General features: G+C 37.9%; 3 protein-coding genes, 1 long non-coding RNA gene and 1 other non-coding gene across 5 annotated transcripts; 3 read left to right on the top strand and 2 right to left on the bottom strand.

Annotated features, from left to right (window-relative positions):
- Positions 1-5,673: 5,673 nt before the first annotated feature.
- Positions 5,674-5,746, bottom strand: TRNAF-GAA. The gene has a single exon. It is a non-coding gene; the product is annotated as a tRNA-Phe (tRNA).
- Positions 5,747-16,449: 10,703 nt separating this feature from the next.
- Positions 16,450-18,452, top strand: LOC121807577. Its single transcript, XR_006051840.1, has 4 exons — positions 16,450-16,707; positions 16,824-16,852; positions 17,600-17,701; positions 17,925-18,452. It is a non-coding gene; the product is annotated as an uncharacterized LOC121807577 (long non-coding RNA).
- Positions 18,453-18,687: 235 nt separating this feature from the next.
- Positions 18,688-20,591, bottom strand: LOC121810049 (60S ribosomal protein L15). The gene is made up of 4 exons (XM_042210942.1): positions 20,510-20,591; positions 20,261-20,427; positions 19,411-19,608; positions 18,688-19,101 (listed from the first exon to the last, which is right to left on the bottom strand). Exons 1-4 carry the CDS (start codon positions 20,511-20,513, stop codon positions 18,856-18,858), a joined length of 615 nt encoding a protein of 204 aa, XP_042066876.1. The 5' UTR covers positions 20,514-20,591; the 3' UTR covers positions 18,688-18,855.
- A 357-nt stretch (positions 20,592-20,948) lies between these two features.
- Positions 20,949-23,674, top strand: LOC121807228 (cellulose synthase-like protein E1). The gene is made up of 6 exons (XM_042207445.1): positions 20,949-21,652; positions 21,928-22,068; positions 22,180-22,308; positions 22,411-22,560; positions 22,645-22,992; positions 23,079-23,674. Exons 5-6 carry the CDS (start codon positions 22,645-22,647, stop codon positions 23,427-23,429), a joined length of 699 nt encoding a protein of 232 aa, XP_042063379.1. The 5' UTR covers positions 20,949-21,652; positions 21,928-22,068; positions 22,180-22,308; positions 22,411-22,560; the 3' UTR covers positions 23,430-23,674.
- LOC121808778 (cellulose synthase-like protein E2) lies at positions 21,103-22,548 on the top strand. The gene is made up of 6 exons (XM_042209357.1): positions 21,103-21,230; positions 21,314-21,514; positions 21,774-21,783; positions 21,928-22,068; positions 22,180-22,308; positions 22,411-22,548. Exons 1-6 carry the CDS (start codon positions 21,103-21,105, stop codon positions 22,546-22,548), a joined length of 747 nt encoding a protein of 248 aa, XP_042065291.1.
- Positions 23,675-23,783: the final 109 nt, after the last annotated feature.

The raw sequence follows: 23,783 nt of genomic DNA, 5'->3' as shown, positions 1-23,783 counted from the left end.
GCTACTGCTAATTGTCTACATTCACTCTATCAAAAGTTGACTGTATGTTACAATTCTCAAATTTGGAGAGGATTCGGACCATTATTCTCGACTGCAATTACTCATTTTCATTAATTTCATTTATTACATACTATAGTACAAATCATAATGGTAGATTTCGAATTGATTTTTTTTTCTTAAAATACACACTGAAACGTTGCAGATATTATTTTTGAATTTTGATTTTTTATACATTTTTTGGCTACATTCATAGTGGATGGGTATTTTTCTTCTCCTTGTCAAATTATGGGATTCTAAAGTGTAGATGCATCATGCATGTGTATATATTAATGTCTCTTTAAAATCAAATCTTGGATTCTTGTCCAAAAATAGAAGTTTAATACTACTACACATTACAATTGTTTAGGACATAGGTGAGAAGCCAAGGTCTCTATTCTTTGGGGTGTATAGAATCAGGTGTCTATTTTATTAATCTAAATGTTAATTTTCTATTGGAAAAATAGAAAAATTATATACTCCGTATTTTGATTTGATTGAATTTCAGAAAAAGTCTGTGTGAGTGATTCTTTTAAGAAAAAATAAGAAGATGAACAAATTGCTTACGATAGTAACGACAATAAAAATTCAAATAAATTTTGAAATTAATGTCTAAATATAACATGGCAAGTAATACGAGTATATTGTGCATTTAATTTAATGTATCATATCATGTATGCAACCTCTACGCGCCATATCCATAACTTCTGGGGCCAATACAGTAAGATAACTTTTTTAGTGAAACTAACAGCAAGATAATTCTCAACAATTATAAATTTATATCTTATAAAAAATCTCAATTATAGATAAATGCATGACCATGTAAATTGTTTAGATTTGCAAAAGGCTCAGCATCAAATGAATTCCAGATAAATTAGTACTACTAGTATATAATTTAAGAGTAAATGCTAAAACTGATCCTGAACATATGCATATTTTACGATTTTGGTCATATACTTTATCTTTTTAATTTTTACATTCTGAACATTTCAACTCATATCAGAATTGGTCTTACACTAACAGTTCCGTTAGTTTTTAACCGTCAACATGTTTAATCCCGGTTTTGACCAAATTAAACTATTAATTATAATTTTTTACTCCCTAATTATATCCTTAACTATTTATTTTAAATATATGGATTAAATTAAGATTAGGGTTCCGAAATTTAAATTGTGTTCCCCAATTATTTCATCTTCTTCTTCCTTCCTCTCCTCTCATCGTTTTTCCCACTTTCTTCTTCCTTCCTCTCATATTTCAGTGGGTAAACGAAGAACCCTAGTTATGGAGCTTTCGACTTTCAGCAAAGGGTCCGGCGGGAGTGGCGGCAGTTAACGTGACCTTCGATTCCGGTACGAGTCTTGCAATTGCAAGAAATTTGCTTCACTCCGTATTAGTCAAGTACAAGGCTTCGTCGAGAACTACTCTAATCCCTCATCCAGGAATGGGATTCACCGGTGATCGAAGTGAGGGGGAGGGAGAGGGAGAGGGAGGGTGATTCGTCGCAAGAGGGAGAGGGGAGAGGGGAGAGGGAGAAGAAGATTCGTTTTTTTAAGTGTCGTTAATTTCATTTGTTTTGATTTCATTTTGATTTGTTATCCTTCTCGTTAATTTCATTTGTTTTTATTTCATTTGTTTTTAGTATATTTATTTTTAATATATTTATTTTGTTTTATTAAATAATAAATTAGAATAATAATTAATGATATAATTAGTGAGTTAAAAATCATAATTAACAGATTTAATCGGTTAAAATCCGATTAAAACCGTTAACCGTTATTAAATTGACAGAACTGTTAGTGTATGACCAATTGTGATCCGAGTTGAAATGTTCGGGATGCAAAAATTCAAAAGATAAAGTATATGACCAAAATCGTAAAATGGACATATGTTCAAGACCAGTTTTGACCTTTACTCATAATTTAATAAATAATGGGTACATAGAAGATCTCAATTTTGAAGAAAATTGATTTATTATTTTACAGGTATTAATAGTTCTTGTTGAGGATCGGTGGTGCACACCCGAACTCCATATTAGTATGATATTGTATGTTTTGGGTAAAGCCCTTACGGTTTTGTTCTTGGGTACTCCCCAAAAGGCTTCATACTAATGGAGTTGGGGTAGCCCATATATATGCTTACAACTCTTGTTCATCCTCCAATGTGGGAATTGTTTGCCCTCACAATCCTCCCCTCAAACCAAGACAACCAGACCAAAACCACATGTCCACCCCATGTTACAGGTCACCAGGTCACCTCGAGCTCACGCAGAGACATTGGAGAACTTGCAAGCGCAATCCACCAAACTCCGAGCCACACAGGCCCTGCCCCGAACCAGGGCTCTGATACCACTGTTGAGGATCAGTGGTGCACACCTGAACTCCACATTAGTATTATATTGTCCGCTTTGGGCAAAACCCTCACGATTTTTCTCTTGGGGTACTCCCCAAAAGGCCTTATACTAATGGAGTTGGGGTAGCTCATATATATGCTTGCAACTCTTGTTCATTATCCAATGTGGAAATTGTTTGCCTCACGGTTCTGATTCATAGCAAATAGTTTCATCTCGTTTAAATTTATGGATTATTATTAACACGTTGTTTTCACCATCATCAACCTTAAGGTAGAATTTGTGCAACATTGCAATTGTTTAGTAACATCATAGAAATGGCTTGAGTCAAGATTTACTGTTAAGATTGAGAATGCCAAAGATCAAAATAATACTAGTAGAATTTAGAAGCACTCCTATTAGAATGATTGTGTGGATAGAAACGGAAACGGAAACGGAAACGGAAACGGAAACGGAAACGGAATTTAATTGATAGTAGTAATATATAGAATACGATCAGAGGGCAAAATCGTCTATTAACACGTGATTGCAACAAATCCTTTTAGAAATTTTATTTGGCTAAACATTTAAGCATAGGAGAGGTTGAGGTGCATTAAAGTGGTAACAGAAAGATAATGTAGATGGATAATAAATAAGATTTGTTTTTAAAAAAATCAATATTTATGGTTGCATTCGCACTAAAATCATAAGTACCATTTTTTTGTTTACACCCATTAATTACTAAAAATAGAATTATACAGCGAATCTCTTTTTGTACGGCATCCATAATGAGGCGCCCTATAGTCCGCCCTATGCTCTGCTACATCAACATTTTATCCGCCTACCCATTCACCTGAAGTGAGATGCCCTATAGGCACCCTATAGTCCGCCCTAAGCATTTTATTTATTTGAATATTTAAAACACTATAAAAATTGGAAAAAAAACTTCATTTCATTGAAAGTTCAAACACTACAGTACGAAATAAAAAAAACTACAAATTCTCAATGGCGGTAACGGTCCCAAACTTCTTCAATCATGTCGTTCATGAGCTGAGCATGATCTTGTTGGTTGTGCATTGAGGCCTGTCTAGATAGAACCTTATTGTAGCCCATCGGTAATCCTCGAACGTGGGGCGGGGTCGCCCTGCTGGAGCTAGATTCATCATCGCCCCAATCGGTGACTCTTCCACCTTCGTGTTCGACTATCATGTTATGCAAGATGATGCACGCATACATGACATCGGCGATGACTTCCTTGTACCAGAAACGCGTCGGACCTTTCACTATTGCCCACCGCGCTTGGAGCTTACCAAATGCCCGCTTCACATCCTTCCGCGCAGCCTCCTGCTTTTGCGCAAATAAAACTCTCTTGTCACCCATTGGGCAGCTGATCGTCTTCACAAAAACAGACCACCTTGGGTATATGCCATCGGCCAAGTAGTACCCCATATGATATTGGCGTTCGTTGGCAATGAACTCGATGGTCGGGCCGTTGCCATTACATTGTTCGGTGAAGAGGTTGGATGAGTTGAGGACGTTGATGTCCTTGTTCGACCCCACTACACCGAAGTAAGCATGCCAGATCCAGAGCTGATGGTCAGCGACGGCTTCGAGGATCATCGTCGGGTGGCTGCCCTTGTATCCACTAGTAAATTGGCCTCTCCACGCCGTCGGACAATTCTTCCACTCCCAGTGCATACAATCGATGCTCACTAGCATTCCAGGAAAGCCGTGCGCCGTCTCGTGCATCTTCATCAGGGCCTGGCAATCCACAACAGTCGGCTTTCGCAAATATGTGTTGCTATAAGCCTCCACAACTCCCCTACAAAAATTCTTCAGGCACTCGCGTCCAGTTGTCTCCCCGACGTGAAGGTACTCATCGAACATGACCGCCGTGGTGTCGTAGGCCAACTCCCGAGCGCAACCGTACACTTCTGCAACAGCGTAAGTCCGGGTCTGCTGATGCCATCTTCCCGATACTGGAAGTATTCATCACGTGCCTCCAACGTTTGGACAATGCTGAGAAAAAGATCTCGCCTCATTCTAAAACGGCGGTGAAAAACCGTCGGGCCCGACCGTGGTTGCTCGGCAAAATAGTCTGCGAACAGACGTTGGTGAGTCACGTCGTGCTCGCGGCGGACAAACGTCTGACGTCGAATCGGCCTCGGGATCTGCTCCGCCTGGACCTGCGCCGCCGCTTCACGCTCGCGCTCCATTTTGGCCAAGCATTCCGCCGCAGCCTCATCAACGCAATCGAATAAGGCCCAAGTAATGCCCTCCGAGGTACTCCAGTCGTCGCAGGGTCTCATTTTTTTTCCGTGAGAAAGATTGGGAGAGAAATATTGGTGTGTGGGGAAAGGGAGAGACCGGAGAGAAAATTTGGTGTGGAAAATGGAATGAGAAATGAGGTTTAAATAGATAAGAAATTCGAAAAAAATAAAAAAATAAATAAATAAAAGGAAAACGCATTGCATCGTCCGCGGTATTTTCCGCGTGACCAGCAGTGGGGGGATGATACCGCGGACGATGCGTGCTCCAAGACCCGTCGTCTGCGGACGATGGGTTGGGCATCGTCCCCATGGCTACAATGGAGGACGATATCCCGCCCGATGCATCAGGCGGATACCTTTAAAATGAATTGGTTTGAACTTAGTGCATGATTGTATCATTGAAAAGGAAAATCTAGTCGTCTTCAGATTATGAAGCAATTTTTATTTTTATTAATATTAATAGCTGACTACAAGTGGAGAGTGCAATTTTAGTGTGAGGATGATGAATTGCCACTCAGTTGGTAACAGTCTCCTCCAACCTCCTCCAACCAATAAGTCAAAGGATTTGAATTATCACGGTTTATATAATTAACTATTCTATATTTATAGTATATCAACTAAGACTGAAATATACTCCATGCTCTAAGTATTGCAATAATACTTCTAACACTATCTAGATTATTGAGATTAGATTTGGCTTTTAGAACTAAAACAATTAATTAAAATAGTAACAGAAGTTTTACTTTCCAAGTTAAAAAAAGTTGGTTAAAAGTATTGATTTCATTGACTCTTAATATAATTCTTCTTATAAGGAGTACTCCGTACAAAATTTCTCGTGAAAAGTAAAAACGAAAATTATGAGAAATGAGTAACCGTAAAAAGTAGGTGAAATTTGTTACTACTATGCTCTCCAAAATTATTAAAATTTATCGTCAAAAGTTGAAATAGTGAGTGATACCATATCGAAATGCTAAGTAAAAAGTAATTCAAAATAAGCAATATCGATTTTATTTGAAATTAGGAGAAATATGAACAAAAAAATGCGGTGAACGTGGATCGAACACGTGACCTTCAGATCTTCAGTCTGACGCTCTCCCAACTGAGCTATCCCCGCAATTGTTTTTTAATACATATTTAATATTTATGAATCATACTTATTTTAATTTACTGGTATCGGTGCAGTCATTATTATTAGTATAGTAATAAATAAAATATTCTAAGATACGGTTTATTTATTGTATTCATAACCTATAATTATTCTTCGATATATTGGACTAAACTATACGGCAGTAAAAAGGGTTAGGAATTTAAAATACGAAAAAAAATAAATGAAAATTTAACAACATATTTATATTGGGTGATAAAAATTAATTAATGGAAATTAAATTTTCAGTGTCATTCCTAGCGTATTGTTTTATAACTAAATATTTCAAAGGATAGTATAAAAAAAGTGAACTACAAAAATGGTCCATGTACTATGGGTTTATCTCGCCTATAGTCCTTGAACTTTAAAAATATCGCCAGTAGTCATTGGACTAAGGGTTTATTTCGAAATTGGTCATTTTGGCTATTTTCCACCCGGAAATGCCCTTTTGGGCTGCCAGACAATTTTGTCTTTTTCACATTTTTAACTTTTTAAATCTGATATTATTTCGATGATGTTTTAAATCTGATATTATTTCAAAATTATCTTCTTTCCTTTTTTTCAACCTTCACTTTATTTTTTTATTTCAATATTAGATTTAATTTCAAAAAATTAAATTTAAAATTTAGATTTTTAAATGCCAATGAATTATTTTTACTTAAAATTATTAATTAATGTACTGTATTTTATTACTCTCTCCGTCCCACAATAATTGTCACTTTTTTCCATTTCGGTTGATCCCACAGTAATTGTCACACTTCATTTTTACCATAAATGGTAAGTAGACCCCACATTCCACTAACTCACTTCACCCACATTTTATTCCAACTAACTTTTTTTACATTTCTTAAAATCCGTGCCCACGATAAGAGTGACAATTATTGTGGGACGGAGGGAGTATAAAAGAGTTTTGTGTGAGCTAGCTGCATAGTTTTATTTATGTGGTCTTGTACGATTTTTGAAAGTAAAATATGAAATTATGGAGTTTTAATTTGTCATAACTGTCATAAGTGTCTCATCTGTGTAAAAAAACTTCTTCCAGTGATGTTCAAATCGATGTTGTATAATTATATAATAAGTATTTTTTTCCTTTGGTTTTCCTTTCTTTTATTTTAATAAAAACATCACTAATTAGAGACATTAGTTTTGTATAGATAATTGAAAACAATTGATATTTTATAAATTCTTATTTTGTCTTAAATTTTATGAAACGAACTAAAATTCGATTAAATATTGTGATTTAAGTAGCTATTAATATTTTTAGCACTAAAGGTAAAAATTGACATCAATAGTTAATTTTTGATTTGGTCTTTTTTCTAATCATAAATAAATAGAAAATACGAATAAGTTAAACAACAATCAACTTTCATTACTAAGTTGTGTAAATTATAAGGGCTAGAAAAAATCAAGTGGTACTTTTCGAAAGTACTATCAAATAATTGAAAGGTTGAAAATCAAAGTTATACATTCAATTGTAAGAAAGGTTGAAAATCAAAGTTATAAATTATTAATTTTAATTAAAATAATTTATTAATATTTAAAAATCTTAATTTGAAATTTAATTTTATAAAATAAAATCTAATATTTAAAAAATGAAATAAAATGAAGAATGAAAAAAGGGAAGAAGAAGATAATTTTGAAATAATATCAGATTTAGAACATCATTTAAATAATATCAGATTGAAAAAGTTAAAAATATGAAAAGATAAAATTGTCCAGTAGCCAAAAGGGTATTTTCGGGTGGAAAATTATCAAAAGGACCAATTTCAAAATAAATCTAGTAGTCCAGAGATCATTTTTATAGTCCACTCTAAAAAATAACCAAATCTTAGATACATATCTAAATAACTAAATAAAAAAGTCATAAAAATTAATTTTAGATCATTTTAGTTCATACGAATTCATCTCATTCATAACCTCCTTATTTTTATTCTCATCATTCAGATTTTAATCACTATCCTATTTCTATAACTCAAAATATAAGTTAAACTTTGTCATTAATACTTTCCTCTTTCTGTTTTTTCTGTTTGAATGAATCTCAAACTACAAAAGTCAAATTAGTCAATCATAATCCAATCCACCTCATAATAGTTCATCAGTTATCACCAACCGTTTTTTTGTCTTATAGATTATACCCTGCAAATTGTGCTCAACAATATGTGTGCATATGTTTTTACAGTACTCATATTTTGTCTAAATAATCTGTCTTAAATCATACGTATATACTCTTTCTTACCATTAAAATTTAAAAGTCCTTTTAGGGCATGCTTTTTAGGAATGTGTCTAAGAAAATAATATGATTCCATAATTTTTAAATTCCAAGTGTTTATGTAATTTTTAATGTGTCTGGAAAAATAATTAGAAATCCAAAAACAAACAAATTAATTGTAAAATTTTATAGGATTTTGATTCCCGACTTTTTCTAAATATTCCATTTCCCACTTTTTAGCATTCTTACACATTTGATTTTTAATACTTATATTTTTTTAATATTTTATACAACTATAATAATAATAATACTTACTATTAAGTTATAAATTAATTATTAAATAAAAAATCTTAATAGAGTTAAAATTATGTATCATAATATAAATTATAAAATAATAAGTAAATAACTATAACTAGACTATTAAGAGTTATACTATTAGCGTTCGGTTGCCATGACTAATATCATGAGACTATCCATCTAGGATTAAGTTGTGAGATTATTTTAGTTGGAGGGGGGAAGCTATGACTAATTATCATGAAACTATCCATCTAGGATTAAGTTGAAGGGTTCAATCTTATGAACCGAACATGATACATATTTAATCATGAGATTTAATCTTGCCAACCGAACACCCCCACATGTATTACATTATTTATGATTGTTTTTATTATTAAATTGATGATAGTTAATAATTTAATAAGATAACTATAATAATAGTAATAAATTGTGTTAATTATAATATTATTACTATTATTATTATTATGTTAAAGTATTATTAAGAATATCTTAATCTAATTATAAAAATTATGTATTATATATTAATAATTTATTATGAAAATCTTAATGTAATTTTACTAATAAAAGTTTTAATTATTATTACGTCAACTGTTAGGAGTTTTGTGATGATAACAACGAGTGAGGGTGCATCGGAACCAAGCGTGGAGTGTGCGACACATGGTCAAGAAGTTTGAGTTCAAAACTCTGTTATGCAACGGCTATTAAAGCTGTTACACATTCATGGCAGTTTCAACTGCATGATACAATCCCTATAAATATTGCTGCAATCCAAGGAGTTCATTTAAGAAGAAACGAGAGAGAGAAATCAGCTGAGAGATCATAACAACAACCAATAGCTAGAGTGAGAGATACACACTATCTTTGTGAGGAATTAGCTTGTATAGTCTTCGGTGTGATATGAGTTCATATGCGAAGAGAGAGTAGCTTGTTCTTGAGTGTGTGATCTTGTTGTATGATTGTAGTTCTTGATCGTGATTGAAGTAAATCGAATCGTTATTCTCCCGTGGACGTAGGCTTACGCCGAACCACGTATATCCTCGTGTTCTTGTTGTTCCATTTCGTTTTTGCTCCGATCTCGATTTCCAACATCAACTAATTAATTTAGTTATTATTTAAATTGCATGATTGAATTTAATGAATTAGCATAAGATCAACATTTTCGGTTGGCAAGATTAAATCTCATGATTAAATACGTATCATGTTTGGTTCATAAGATTGAACTCTTCAACTTAATCCTAGATGGATAGTCTCATGATAATTAGTCATAGCCTCCCCTTCTAACTAAAATAATCCCACAACTTAATCCTAGATGGATAGTCTCATGATATTAGTCCTGACAACCGAACGTCACCTTAATGTAATAATCTATCAAGATTTATAATCCTCAAAATTATATTCTTAACAAACAACACGGTTTTAAATGGTTTTGAAATTCATAAAAACTTAAATCATTGGCATAAAAGTCAACGGAATAGTAGTAGCTGTGGCTCCACTTATTTACATAGATTAATTAAACAAGTGCAATCCCTATGCATCAATGCATTTTGCTAGTACTATTATTATCATTCCATTTTCTTATGCAGTCTATTTTACTCTTTTACCATTTATCGCAAAACTCTTTACTTTTGACATTGTATCTCTTCGAAAAGAACAGAAGTCAAAAAAATAAAGAGGGTGTTGAGATTATAGTTGGCCACAGCAGAGCCGCGTGTGCATGGGAGTAGAAGGATGGAGCCGTGTGCATGCGGATGCATGGGAACTTAAGGTGGAGAATGCTACATCAAAGCAAAGAGTTCAAATGATTGTTGAACTACTAGCCGTTGGATTAGTTAGTTGCAATCGATTGTAGAAGTGAAGTCTTCTTCACTTGATTTCTTCTTTGCTTGTATAAATAGTTTTGTTAGTTGGTTCATTGAGGTAGAGATTCATTCAAAAGAGTGTAAACACTTGATTCATCCATTGAATAAGTTTTCTCAGATTCACTCTCCAAAACTTCTTCATCTCAGTTTTTCATTCCTTATTCATTTTCATTCTATTGCTTGTTATCCAACAATTGGCGCCGTCCAGTGGGAATCGATCAAGAAGTTGATAAAGATGGCCGCACGCTTGGAGGCAGAAAAATTTACCGGCAAGAATGACTACGGCTTATGGAAAATGAAGATGCGAGCGGTTCTGATACAGCAGGGCCTCGCGGCTGTGATTGCTCCAGTAGACACAACGAATAAAGGGAAGGAGCCTGCCCTTGATGAGAAGGCTCAGGCGAAGCTTGATGAGATGCAATTAAAGGCTCATAGCGTCGTCATCTTATGCCTCGGAGATAAGGTTTTGAGGGAGGTTCAGAGTGAGACTACGGTGGCTGGGATCTTGGCTAAACAGGATAAAGTTTATATGGATAAGTCTCTTGCTAATCGCCTCTACATGAAGAGGAGGCTTTATTCGGATAGCTTCTCTGAAGATAGGTCCGTAATGGAGCAGCTAGAGGACTTCTCCAAAGCAGTTGATGATCTTGAAGCCATCGATGTCAAGATTAGTGATGAGGACAAGGCAATCCTTGTCCTCAATGCTCTGCCTAACTCATATGATCAAATGCGTGATGCAATCTTGTATGGGAGAGATAAGGTGATCTCCTTGGCTGAGGTGCATGTTGCACTAATGGCAAAAGAGTTACAGAAAGGTGCACCCCGAAGGCAAGACTCACAACCAGAATATCTGAATATCAAGAGATTCAGCAAGAAGAAGTTTAAGAAGAAAAGTGAGGAACCAAGGGCTGAGAATTCTGGAATCAAAGAGACTCGGAGCTGCCATTGGTGTAAGAAACCAGGGCATTTGAAACGTGATTGTTTTGCATGGAAGAAGAAGCAGGGAGCAGAGGGTGTGTCTCACTCCAATGTGGTCAGTGGTGATGCTGATGAAACACATGAGTTGATGAATGTGATGGAGAAGGACGAGAAGGGCTCATGGATCATGGATTCAGGCTGCTCATTTCACATGTGTCCTCACAAAGATTGGTTTCAAGACTTAAGTGAGACCTCTGGTACTGTGCTGCTAGGCAACAATCAAACATGTTCTATTAAGGGAGTTGGAAGTATTTTCTTGAGAGTTCATAATGGATCTGTAAAGAAGCTGTCTGATGTGAGATTCATTCCACAAGTGAAAAGGAATTTGATATCTCTAGGAACTCTTGAGAAGAAGGGTTTCTCATTCTCTTCAGAAAATGGTGAAATGAGGATTTGCAAGAACTCAAGAACAATGATGAATGGGGATCTGGAAGAAACAATTTACGTGTCACAGCCTCAAGGCTTTGAGGTTCCAGGCTCAGAAGGAAAAGTGTGCTTGCTGAGAAAGGGCCTATATGGGCTAAAGCAAAGCAGCAGACAGTGGTATTTGAAGTTTGGAGAAAGCTTATCAAATCTGGGATTCACAAGATCACTATATGATAGCTGTGTATTTATGAAGAGACAGCAAGGAAAGGATCATGTGTATCTCCTACTCTATGTAGATGATATGTTGATTTCTGGAGCAGACATCAGTGAGATCAATAAGGTGAAGGCTCAACACTTGAAATGAAGGATCTAGGAATTGCTAAAAGGATTCTAGGAATGGATATAATCAGAGACAGAGAGAATAAGAAGATGTGGCTGTTTCAAACTGATTATATTCAGAAAACATTGAGCAAATTCAAGGCGGACAACACGAGGGATGCTGCTACTCCACCGGCAGTTCACTTCAAACTCTCAAAGGAGCAGAGGCCTAAAAATGATGAAGAGGAGAGGGAAATGAAGCTGATCCCTTACTCTAACATAGTAGGGAGCCTGATGTACATGATGATCTGCACAAGGCCAGACATAGCCCATGCAATAAGTACCACTAGCAGATACATGACAGAATATGGAAAGCAGCACTAGAGTGCTTTGAAATGGACCATGAGGTATTTGAAGGCTGCTGATAAGCTGGAAATATTGTTCACAAGAGGCAACAGAGATGAGAAAGAGCCATTGTTGGGATTTTGTGACTCAGATTACGCAACTAACTTGGACACAAGGAGATCCCAAACTGGATACATTTTCACTTTGTATGGTTCAACAGTTTGTTGGAAGTCAAGCTTACAAAATGTGGTAGCTTTGTCAACCACAGAAGCTGAGTATATGGCTCTTACTTCAGCTGTGAAGGAGAGCAAGTGGCTAATGGGGCTGATATCTGACTTTGGAATGAAGCAAGACATAGTTTCAATCCATTGTGATAACAATGGAGCCATTTGTTTAGCTAGACATCAGATGTTTCATGAACGTAGTAAACACATTGATGTGAGGCTGCACTTTATCAGAGATGAAGTGGAAAGTGGAAGGGTAAGAGTGGTGAAGATAGATACAGCTCATAATCCAGCAGACATGCTAACCAAGGCATTGAGTAAGGAGAGTTCGACTATTGTTGCAGACTTGTGAACTTGCTCAAATCTGATTTCTAGTTCTCGAGCTGCTGTGGTAACCAAGGTGAAGATTGTTGAGATTATGGTTGGCCACAGCAGAGCCGCGTGTGCATGGGAGCAGAAGGATGGAGCCGTGTGCATGCGGATGCATGGGAACTTAAGGTGGAGAATGATACATCAAAGCAAAGAGTTCAAATGGTTGTTGAACTAGTAGCAGTTAGACTTGCCCACGGTTCGAAAACCGGCGGTTCCGGTTCGGAACCGCCGGTTCCGGTTTTGGCGGAAGCGGAACCGGAACCGGACCGTGAGGCTATTTCACGGTTCCGGTTCCGGTTCGAAAACCGGGCGGTTCCGGTTCCGGTTCGGAACCGCCAGTTTTGCGGCGGTTTTGGCGGTTCCGGTTTTTGAACCGGCGGTTTCGCCGGTTCAATTATTTTTTATTTTTTTTTTAAATTTGAAATTTGGCTTTATACAACAAATCGGAACAAGACAATGCATAATTCAAGCACAAATAAGACGAATAAGGAGAAAATGAAATAAATTTTATTGATTTTGAGTTGTAACGGACAACGATACATTACAATTTACAATACATAAGTATACAATACAACAACATACAACAATGTAATATAATTTACAAGTGTCGTCGGCTCGTCGCCTCGTCGGACTCGGAAGGTAAATTAAAAAAAAATGAAATGGGGGGGAAAAAGGAAAAATTGAAAAGGGCTTGAGATCAACTTAAACTTTCAAAGTTAAACTTTTCAAATTTAAGTTGAGTTGCCTACGTATCCACAATTTTATTGAGGAATCAAAGCCCACGTAGTTCTCTTACCTTGGGATCAACCCTTTTTTCTTGCAAAATGTTGCCCATTTTCTAAGCAAACACATATCAGCACGCTATATACACATTGCTGCATTTCTAATAGGGGCAATTTGATCTTCCAAAGCAATCAATGCATCTCGAACACACATAGTCAGAATATTATTCAAGCATCTAGCATGGAAAAAATTAGTACTAATAGATAGTTTGTTCTGATTTTTTTCATGCTAGATGCTTGAATAATGTTCTGACTATGTGTGTTCGAGATGCATTGATTGCTTTGGAAGATCAAATTGCCCCTATTAGAAATGCAGCAATGTGTATATAGCGTGCTGATATGTGTTTGCTTAGAAAATGGGCAACATTTTGCAAGAAAAAAAGGTTGATTCCGAGAAAAAATTTCATAGATCATTCAGGATGCGGCTAAGTTGTACTTGAAGATCATTAAAATATATTCCGCATTTGATATTTATCAAATGGGGAATATATTTTAATGATCTTCAAGTACAACTTAGCCGCATCCTGAATGATCTATGAAATAGGGGGGAAAAAAATTTTGAAAAGGGCTTGAGCTCAACTTAAACTTTCGAAGTTAAACTTTTCAAATTTAAGTTGAGGTGCCTACGTATCCACAATTTTATTGAGGAATCAAAGCCCACGTAGTTCTCTTACCTTGCTTACCTTTTTGGTCGGCAGTGCTCGCCGTTCACCGCCCCCGTCGACTCATTGCTAATGTTGAGTGCTATCGCTTCTGACCTCGTCATCGCCATCGGAAGAAAATTCTTCACCATCACTCTCTACACGGAAGTCGAAATCCGGCTCTTGTGCTCTCATGTCCGCCTTTGCCCAATCGTCAAGTAACATAGTGGCTTCCATGTTCTTGGCGGAGAGATTGCTCCTTTTGTCGTCTAGGACACAACCGCCGACACTAAAAGCTTGTTCAACGGCGACGGTGGAAGCGGGAACGGCGAATATCTCCTTAGCCATGATGGAGAGTATCGGAAACTCTTTGTCATGTGTTCCCCACCAATTAAGGACGTCAATTTGTTGAGTAGGAGGACCTGCATCTTGAAAAATAGAGCGCGATTCCAAATATATATCTAATTCACTAGTCGCTCTAGTCCTATTGGTTGTAGTACCGTATAGATCTTGCAATTGTGATACTACGTCGGGATCGATCATGACATTGGAAAAATCCCCTCCACCAAAATCAAATGTAGAAGGACTAGGAGGAGCACGTACCTGGTGAGCGGTGTTATACCGCATTTCATATTCCGCGTAGAGAGAACGAAGTGCACTATCTAACCTATGTTTGATTTCATCAACATCCGGAATACTTAGTTCGAAGCATTCTCCTCTTGTCAAGCCCATTTCGCGGAGTTGAGAAAAATCCAAAGCGTGCAAACAACCATAGTACATGTCTAAAATTTTATAAACACCATGCAACTTCCACGACTACGACCACGACTACGACCACGCCGACTCCTTGGTGGTGGTGGGGGTGGCATTTCTTGAACCTCTTCTACCTCCTCCCCCTCCTCCTCGTCGTCATCATCATCATCGTCTTCATCAACATTCACAGGGGTTGGACTTTTTTGGGAATAGGCACCGCGACCGGGAGCACCACTACCGGTACCAACATAAGCATCGCCTTGGTATTGAGAGCGAGAGAGAGCAATAGCATGTGCCACATCTTGCTCTTCTCGAGCCTACAAAATAATATTTGTATTGTAAATACAAAATAAAATTATGAACAATAATGAAATGTAATTCAAAATTAATGAAATTAGTAGATAATAAATATTAACCTGCCACTCATCCATGTTCATTTGAGAAATTTCATCAATAACGGATCTCCGAGATGGCCTCTTGGCCTTTCCCTTTCCCTTATCAACACGACCTTCTCAGGATGAAGACATATTGGAATGGTATGTAGAAATGTAGAAATATGGAATAATATATTTTTTTTTGTTTTAGTAATTGAGAAAGAAAGACAACTTATAGAACTACGGGAACAAGTATAACTGTATAAGTGTATAACAATGCGTAATAAGAGTAGCACTTGCGTAATTAAATGGAAGCACAATAGCACAAATGAGAAATTGGAGACAAAGAGAGAGAATTGAGAGATTGAAGAGAGAAACTCTTATTAACACAAGAGTGGGGTGAATGTAAATGAGGATAGAGGGGGGGGGTATTTATAGAAAAAAATGAGGGGGAAAATGGAAGAATTCGAATTTGAAATTTAAAAAAAAAATTTTTTGAAATTTCACAAAACCGACGGTTTTGGCGGAAAAACCGCCGGAACCGCCGGAACCGCCGGTTTCCGGGCCAAAACCGCCGGTTTCCGAAATAAAACCGCCGGTTCGGTCAACGAACCGTCTGCAAAAGCTGCTCCATTGTCGCCTCGTGCTCCGCGCCGCCTCGAAAGCCACTAAACCGGCGGTTAACCGCCGGTTTTTCCGGTTAATCGCCGGTTAACCGCCGAAAAACCGGCGGTTCCGACCGGTTTGGAAGATCAGCACCGGCCCCCATCCCTCTGCCTCGATTTAAGCGCCGGAACCGGCGGTTCCACGGTTAACCGCCGGTTCCGAACCGTCCCGAACCGCCGGTTCGGTGACGGTTCCGGTTCGAAATATCTTGAACCTGAACCGGACCGCGAACCGAATTGCGACGGTTCCGGTTCGGGAATATTGCGCCGGTTCCGGTTCGGCGGTTAACCGCCGGTTCCGGTTCGGCGGTTAACCGCCGGAACCGGAACCGGAACCGGTGGGCATGTCTAGTAGCAGTTGGATTAGTTAGTTGTAACCGATTGTAGAAGTGAAGTCTTCTTCACTTGATTTCTTCTTTGCTTGTATAAATAGTTTTGTTAGTTGGTTCATTGAGGTAGAGATTCATTCAAAAGAGTGTAAACACTTGATTCATCCATTGATTAAGTTTTCTCATATTCACTCTCCAAAACTTCTTCATCTCGGTTTTTCATTTCTTGTTCATTTTCATTCTATTGCTTGTTATCCAACAGAGGGAAGGGAGAGTGAACTCAATACAATTTGAGCTCGCGTTCGAAATTTTGGGTCCGAATTTTCTTGAGTTGGTCTGAAGAAGAAAGAAAATCACAGGCACACTGGTGCTCATAACCGAAGAAATTATCCAACAGTTTGAAGTCCTCATGGAAAAAGGTGGCCTTCATTCAAGTTTTATTGGTTTCACCGTCGCATTAATTCTTTTGTCTTTTTGTCGTTGTGTTGCTGTTTGCATTTGTGTCTGCTAATGTATTTGATGTTTGTGTTTGCAGTTGATGAGCTATTGAAGAAACCTTTCCAGGTTTGGCACTAACTGTTGCTGATCTGTTTTCAGTGTTGGGTTAATCTGATTGGGAAAAGATTGATCTTGAAGATTCCATCTTTGATCCTTCTTTTTTACTTAGATTTTCTTTTCTGTATTTGTGTTTTTCTGGGGTGTTATTTCTGCCAATGTGGAGCCTAAATACTGAGTGGATCTCAGACTTTTTGTCATTCTTGGAAATGTGAGGAGTAATTTGGTGATAAAAAGTAGGAAACTTTGCTGGGAAATCTGCAATCTGTCATTCTTCTGTTGTGGTTTTCTTCTTGAACTTGCTCATATGAGATTGTCTCCCTTATTGTATTGTTTTTGAGCTGCGAGAATGAAAATTGGAACTTCTGATTGTTCAGCTTTGACTATTCCTGCATCCTGGCTTTAGCTCTCACCTAGTTAGATTAAGGTAAATGGATAGGTTGAAATAGAATGACTTCCTCGATTTCTAGTCATTTTTTAATTAAGGAGACAAAACAATGGAGATTGCTTTGGGGGAGTTTCCACCAGTTAATAATGGCATATTAAGATGCAAAAAAGGAGAATGCATACTGAAGCATGCTGTGGCTTCATAGTTGGTGATATGGCTGAGTGGAGACTTCTTCTGTTTCAATTAACTTTCATCTATAAGAGAGCACCAGCGGATTATCTTGTGTTTTTGTGAAAACACTTTGTTAACGCGGCACACTATCTATCTCACCTAACCCTTGGGAACAAATTTATTACCTTTGGATGCAGTTATTGTCGGCAATATCCACCATCGATGACCTGAGCTACCCTGAGAAAACGGGAACTTAATACATAGTCAACGCTCCATATATATTCTCAGCATGTTGGAAGGTTTGTGATATGTATCCCGACTTTTATAATTGGTATTTTACTTATTCAATGTAGAACCCCTTCTGTGGAGAGGACAGGGAAAAAGGTGCAAGACGAATTATTAAAAGTAGGCTGATATCATGCTTGGATTTATCTATCGAAGCTTTGACTCTTCTGTAGAGAAGGGATATTAAAAGCTTAAATTTCGAAATAATCTTTTGACAGCCTTATCATCTATATGCAGATTATGGACTATGAATCTCTCCCACAGTTTTGTAGAAAAGAAGGCTCGGGCTCATCTCGAGTTGATGGAGAAGTTAGTGATTGTTTTTCCTTGAATCACCCCTTCCATCAGCAGCTCTATAACTATGTGAAGGAGCAAGCTGCACGAGTTGGCCTCACTACGCCACTGAGACACGGTTCGTTCCATGTGGATTGTCCAGTGCCTGATCCAGCTGATGTAAAAATTGCTGAAACTATAGAATGCGAGCTTCAAAGACTGGGGAATCAAAATGGCCTTTCCCACTCGTCATCATGCGAGCTTAAGGTAAACGGTGACTGAATTTGGCGCAACCACACTACTGTTAGTAGCTGAAGCCTTGGATCGTCATAGAATTTTGGCATTGTCTCGAATTCGATCATTCGATGCAGTTCTTTTGGGGGGCTGAGCTTCCCATCATCAGGTCAGTGTAATGCTGCAATATTTGAAAATGCAGAGTTCGATGATTTTGTTGTGTAGTGTATTGTTGTATTGGAGTGGATATAATATGGTTGTTTCTTGAATTTACATAGAATAATAGAATGCATATTCACCCATTATTGCATGCATATTTCTTTCTTTTGATTTCTTATCCTATTATATCAAAAATTCAAAATGCATATATTTCAAATTTGTATCTTTTGTATTTCCCACCAAGAAGCATGTTGAATAATGGAGTAAAGAAATTGACTGGTAAAGGTAACCTCATGCAACAGATTTCTAATTAACAAACATGAATAAACCTAGGTAACACAAACAAGAATGCCAGTTGACTTTAAAACATAAGTAGCAAGATATCCTCATTAAAATAGAAAATAGAAAATAGAAAATAGAAAGAAAAAAAAACATGTTCCAACAAAAGTATCCTTGTAGCAAGATATCCTCTATTATGATAACATCAAAATTATCACGAAGCTTAGCGGTAGCGACGGAGGGAAAGGGTCTGGTTCCTTTTCCAGGTAGCCCTTCTCGAGGGGCGTGCTTTGTGGTGCAAATGCCCTCTGCCCCTGAGACCCCTGTACTTCTTTCCAGCAGAAGTGAGTCCGCGAAGCTCCCTGTGTTTGTGGACTGGATTGCAGATCCAGTTGATTCTTGGGTCGTTGCGAATAGTAGTATGAGCCGGATCAATCAAAATCACCTCAAAGTACTTGTAAGTAGAGTCCTGAAGTTTAGACAGCAAGTTAAGAGCACTGCATTTAAGATTAAATTGCAAAGAAGTCAACTCAACTAATTTCAAGTTCAAAAGCACAAATTGCCAGTCTTGTTTTTTGATATCCTGCTGTTAATTTGATAGTCCAAATCAACACATTCAGGAGCATCTTGCAATTTTCAAGAATTATCAGTAGTTTTGCTTTTAGGATCAGAACCACTTTAGTTGAGTAAGTATCTGCTTCTCGAGTTTTCTAGATGAAGGCTGATGATTAAGTTGTTCATTAGCAAGATAAAAGAATGAGACAACGCACAAACAGACCTCATTAATCCAGTAAGAACTCAGAACCCTAAGGCCACCGAGTTTCCTTCCAGCTCGTTCCTCTGCGACTGATCGCTTGCTCCGCTGGAATTTCAGCTGAGTAACACCCTGGTTGGTGGGCTTACCGTAAACAATACCCTTGGAAACTGGCCTCTTCCTTCCACCACGTCTTATGCGGACACGGTAGATGACATAACCCTAGAAAGTAAATTAAGTTGGTAATCATAGAAAAAAGAAAACTCAAAAAAGTGCACTCGTGCAAGCTGAAGCAAGATGTATATGAATTATGAAAATCTGTTTTAATAAGGTGCAATTTGCAACTAATAGAAAATTGAACGGCTAAGATAGTTTACTATGCATTCTAAGATCACATCTCAGGATGATCGACTTGTAAAAGTAGCATTGGCAACAAAATAAAATCTAATAGTATGTTGAACCCCTAGTATATACACTCGAGTATACTAGTGTATGGTGGTCAGTATAATGACCGTATCTAACTAATTAATTTCACAGTGATGCACAGACGAAATGCAAAATTATAACTGCAAGAATAACAAATAACTAAATAAATAATTGTGCATCAACAATTTACAATACAAAAATGTACAGATGATAACACAAAAATCAGGCAGTGAGACCTCTTCAGCCTATCGACACTGTAATTAATCCTAAGAAGATAGCTCACAACCAAAATCCACCCAGAAAATATAATGACGCTGAGTTTCTCAAAATTGACATATGTGAGATTCACTTTGACTAGGAGAAGTGAAGTGTCAAATTACTAACCCTAATTCGGCAGATTAGAACCAGAAACAAAAATTTGGCACTATAAGAATAAAGAAAAGAAGACCTGCTTGGCCTTGTAGCCGAGGCGGCGGGCCTTGTCGGGACGGGTAGGGCGGGTGACGCGTACAACAGCGGGAAGCTGACGGTACTCCCAGCAGCGGACCCTAAGCAGGAACCGCATCACATCCGATTGCTTCTTCTTCCACAGCTCCGACACGTACGTGTACGCTCCTGCGATCTCAAATTCACCATTATTTTGGTACAAGTATGAAATCAATCAGATTAGGAACGAAGGAGACGAGAATTGAATTACCCATTGCTGCAGCAGTGGTTGTTCAGTCTTCCAACGCTGCAGTGATAACTAAACTAGGTTTTTAAAGGGAGTTTAATTTTTCATTTGAGCCCATTGTTTTGCTCATTTTTTAGATAGTTTTATCCGTTGTTTTATGGGACAGTCCATTGGGCCTAAAGCAGGCCCACCTAAAAACGTCTTCATATCTTTCTATCACTTTCTTAATACTCCAACTTCTCTCTCTGGTGATGAGTTACTGACACACTAATTAAACAATACATGAGGATGGATTCTTGAGTCTCTCTTGCCATCATTATTATATGAATATATTGAGCGTAATTTGTTCACAGCTGAAAGAACAAATCAGAAGGAATAAAAAAATCTAATTTTGGTCAACTTTTTTGTTCGTTATTACGGCGGAATGAATCATATTCATCCAGGAAGCCGTATGCTAAAAAATGAACATCTTATCTTTGGCTAACAAATCATGTCCGAAAACTCACTGTTCGAAACGAAGAAAGCGAAGGGGGATCTAGTTTACAAGGTGTTCGCCAGTTCGATATTTGCAGGAATGATTCTGATTTGGATTTACAGAGCAAGTCACATAATCGAAAATGGGAGGATTGTTTGGAGCAGAAATATGGTTCGGGTTCTACTGGATGCTGAGTCAGTCCCATCGATGGAATCGCGTTAATCGCCGCACCTTCAAAGACAGGCTCTGCACTTGGATTACTTTTAATATGTACTAGTACTAGTACTAGTACTAGTTTATTCAGTGTAATAATGGACTTGAATTAGCTGGTTGGGGGTTGTGATTGTGAATAGGTGCGAGAATGATTTGGGTGGTGTGAACATATTCGTATGCACGGCCGATCCAGAGATAGAGCCGCCGATGCTGGTGATCAACACTGTTTTATCAGTGATGGCTTATGATTATCCGCCGGAGAAACTGGCGGTGTATCTCTCCGACGATGCTGCTTCCGACCTCACCTTTTATGCTCTTTTGGAAGCATCTGCCTTTGCTAAGTAAGCATTGGCTGGCCGTATTGTAAGAGTTTCAGAGTCGAACCGCGCTCGCCACAAGCCTATTTTTATTTTACCACACGATTAATCTGCCCTGCCCACTTGGAACCGCAGCAACGACAACATTTCGAATCAATCAAGGTACACTACTATTCCATGCTTTATTATCAATAAATCCAACTTGTCACTTTAGATTTCAGATCCAAACTACATCTACAAAGCAATTTTGGGGTGTTTTTTTTGGTAAATTATCTCACTATAGAGCACTTTTGGTAAATTATAACTTGTGTTTTTTTTTAATTGGCAAAATATCGAATATATACATAGATAGTTTTGAATATTGGAGTAGTAAATTACTTTCACCCCAAGCACTGAAAGCCAGATATTCTAATCATTTATGCAAACTGTATGCGCAGAAATTGTATGAAGACATGGAGAACAGGATTGAGCTAGCAAAGAAACTTGGGACGGTCTCCAAATCTACACTAATAGAGCACACAGGATTTTCTAGCTGGGATTCTTATACTCCGAAAACAGATCATGATGCTATACTACATGTAACTGCTCCTTCAGTTCTAAAAGCATGACTTGGTGCTGGTGATAATTTTATTTGACATGTTCCTTCTTTCAAGAATCTAGACGATGACATCCTGGTTCATATTTTTCAGATACTAATCGACAGGGATGGAGAAGCAACGGACGTTGAAGGCTGCAGACTTCCAACTTTGGTGTATTTGGCTCGTGAGAAGCGCCCCCGCCATGTTCACAATTTCAAAGCCGGAGCTATGAACGCTTTGGTGAGCTTCATCATTCATTTTTAGACACGTGAGCCTGAAATGTTATGTTTTGAGGAGATGTGTGAGTCCTAATATACTAGTAATTCTTCTTCTTGTAAGCAGATAAGAGTATCATCAGAGATCAGCAATGGACCTATAATTCTTAATGTTGACTGTGACATGTACTCTAATGATTCACAATCCATTCGAGATGCACTCTGCTTCTTCTTGGACGAAGGCAATGGCCATGAGGTTGCTTAATGGGGCCACGAGGTTTCTCTCCCCCCCGCCTCTCCCTCTCTCTGTGTGTGATTTCTTCAAATATATGACAATGTTGATTGTTCCATGGCTGTATAGATGGGCTTGAAGTATGGCTGTCCGGTTGAGGATGTGATCACCGGGCTTTCTATCCAATGTCGAGGGTGGAAATCCATTTTCTTCAACCCTGAAAGAGCTGCTTTCTTGGGTCTAGCAGCAACGACCCTCGATCAAAATCTTGTACAGCACAAGAGATGGTCAGAAGGAGACCTGCAGATTCTCTTGTCGAAATACAGCCCCATATGGTATGGACTTGGAAGGATAAACGTCGGCCAAATAATGGGATATTGCACCTATTGCTTCTGGTCAGCTAACTGCTTCGCAACGTTATTCTACTCCATTATACCATCTCTCTATCTACTCAAGGGAGTCCCCTCGTTTCCACAGGTACACAACATGTTATGATCAATGCTTAAGATTTTCATGCATGTATCAAAAACAACCTTGTAATTTGTTATGAAAAAACAAAATAGGTGTCAAGCATGTGGTTTCTTCCAATCGCCTACGTGGTGACTGCTGAGCTCGTGTACAGCTTTCTCGAGTATCTCTGTTCTGGAGGGACGGTCCTAGGGTGGTGGAACAAGCAGAGGATGTGGCTGTACAAGAGAACAAGCTCGTATCTGTTTGCAGTGACGGACACCTTGTTGAAGGTGGTGGGATATTCTGATTCAGGATTTGTGATCTCAGCCAAAGTGTCTGATGCGGACGTATTGGAGAGATACGAACAAGAGAAGATGGAGTTCGGAGCCACTACTCCAGCTTTCACCATATTAGCAGCTCTAGCAATGCTGAATATGTTTTGCTTGGTTGGCACGGTGATATGAGAGTGATTTGGGCAGGCGAAGTCGACCTTGGTTTTGCAGGCTATTTTGTGTGGAGTTCTGGTTTTGATCAATTTGCCCCTTTACAATGCTGCTTTTGTTGGATCTGATAAGGGGAGCTTGCCTAGTATTGTCACGTTTAAAAGTACGTTGATGGCTCTGTTTTTGTGTAGCTTGTCTTCTTTGCTGTAGAAAACCATTCTCATTTGTAATGGACTCACATATTGTTATCTCTACATGCCTTTTGATTTTACATCATTTAACTGCAAAAGTGCGGGTGTGATCACTACTTTAGATACTAAGTTTTCATGAAATTCATCAATATATATCTTTGTATTCAATGCAACACTTCATTTA

Source organism: Salvia splendens, chromosome 6 (assembly GCF_004379255.2).
Source record: "Salvia splendens isolate huo1 chromosome 6, SspV2, whole genome shotgun sequence".
Lineage (NCBI taxonomy): Eukaryota > Viridiplantae > Streptophyta > Magnoliopsida > Lamiales > Lamiaceae > Salvia > Salvia splendens.
Note: the sequence above shows the minus strand (reverse complement) of the source record. Positions and strands in the feature narration are given on the sequence as shown.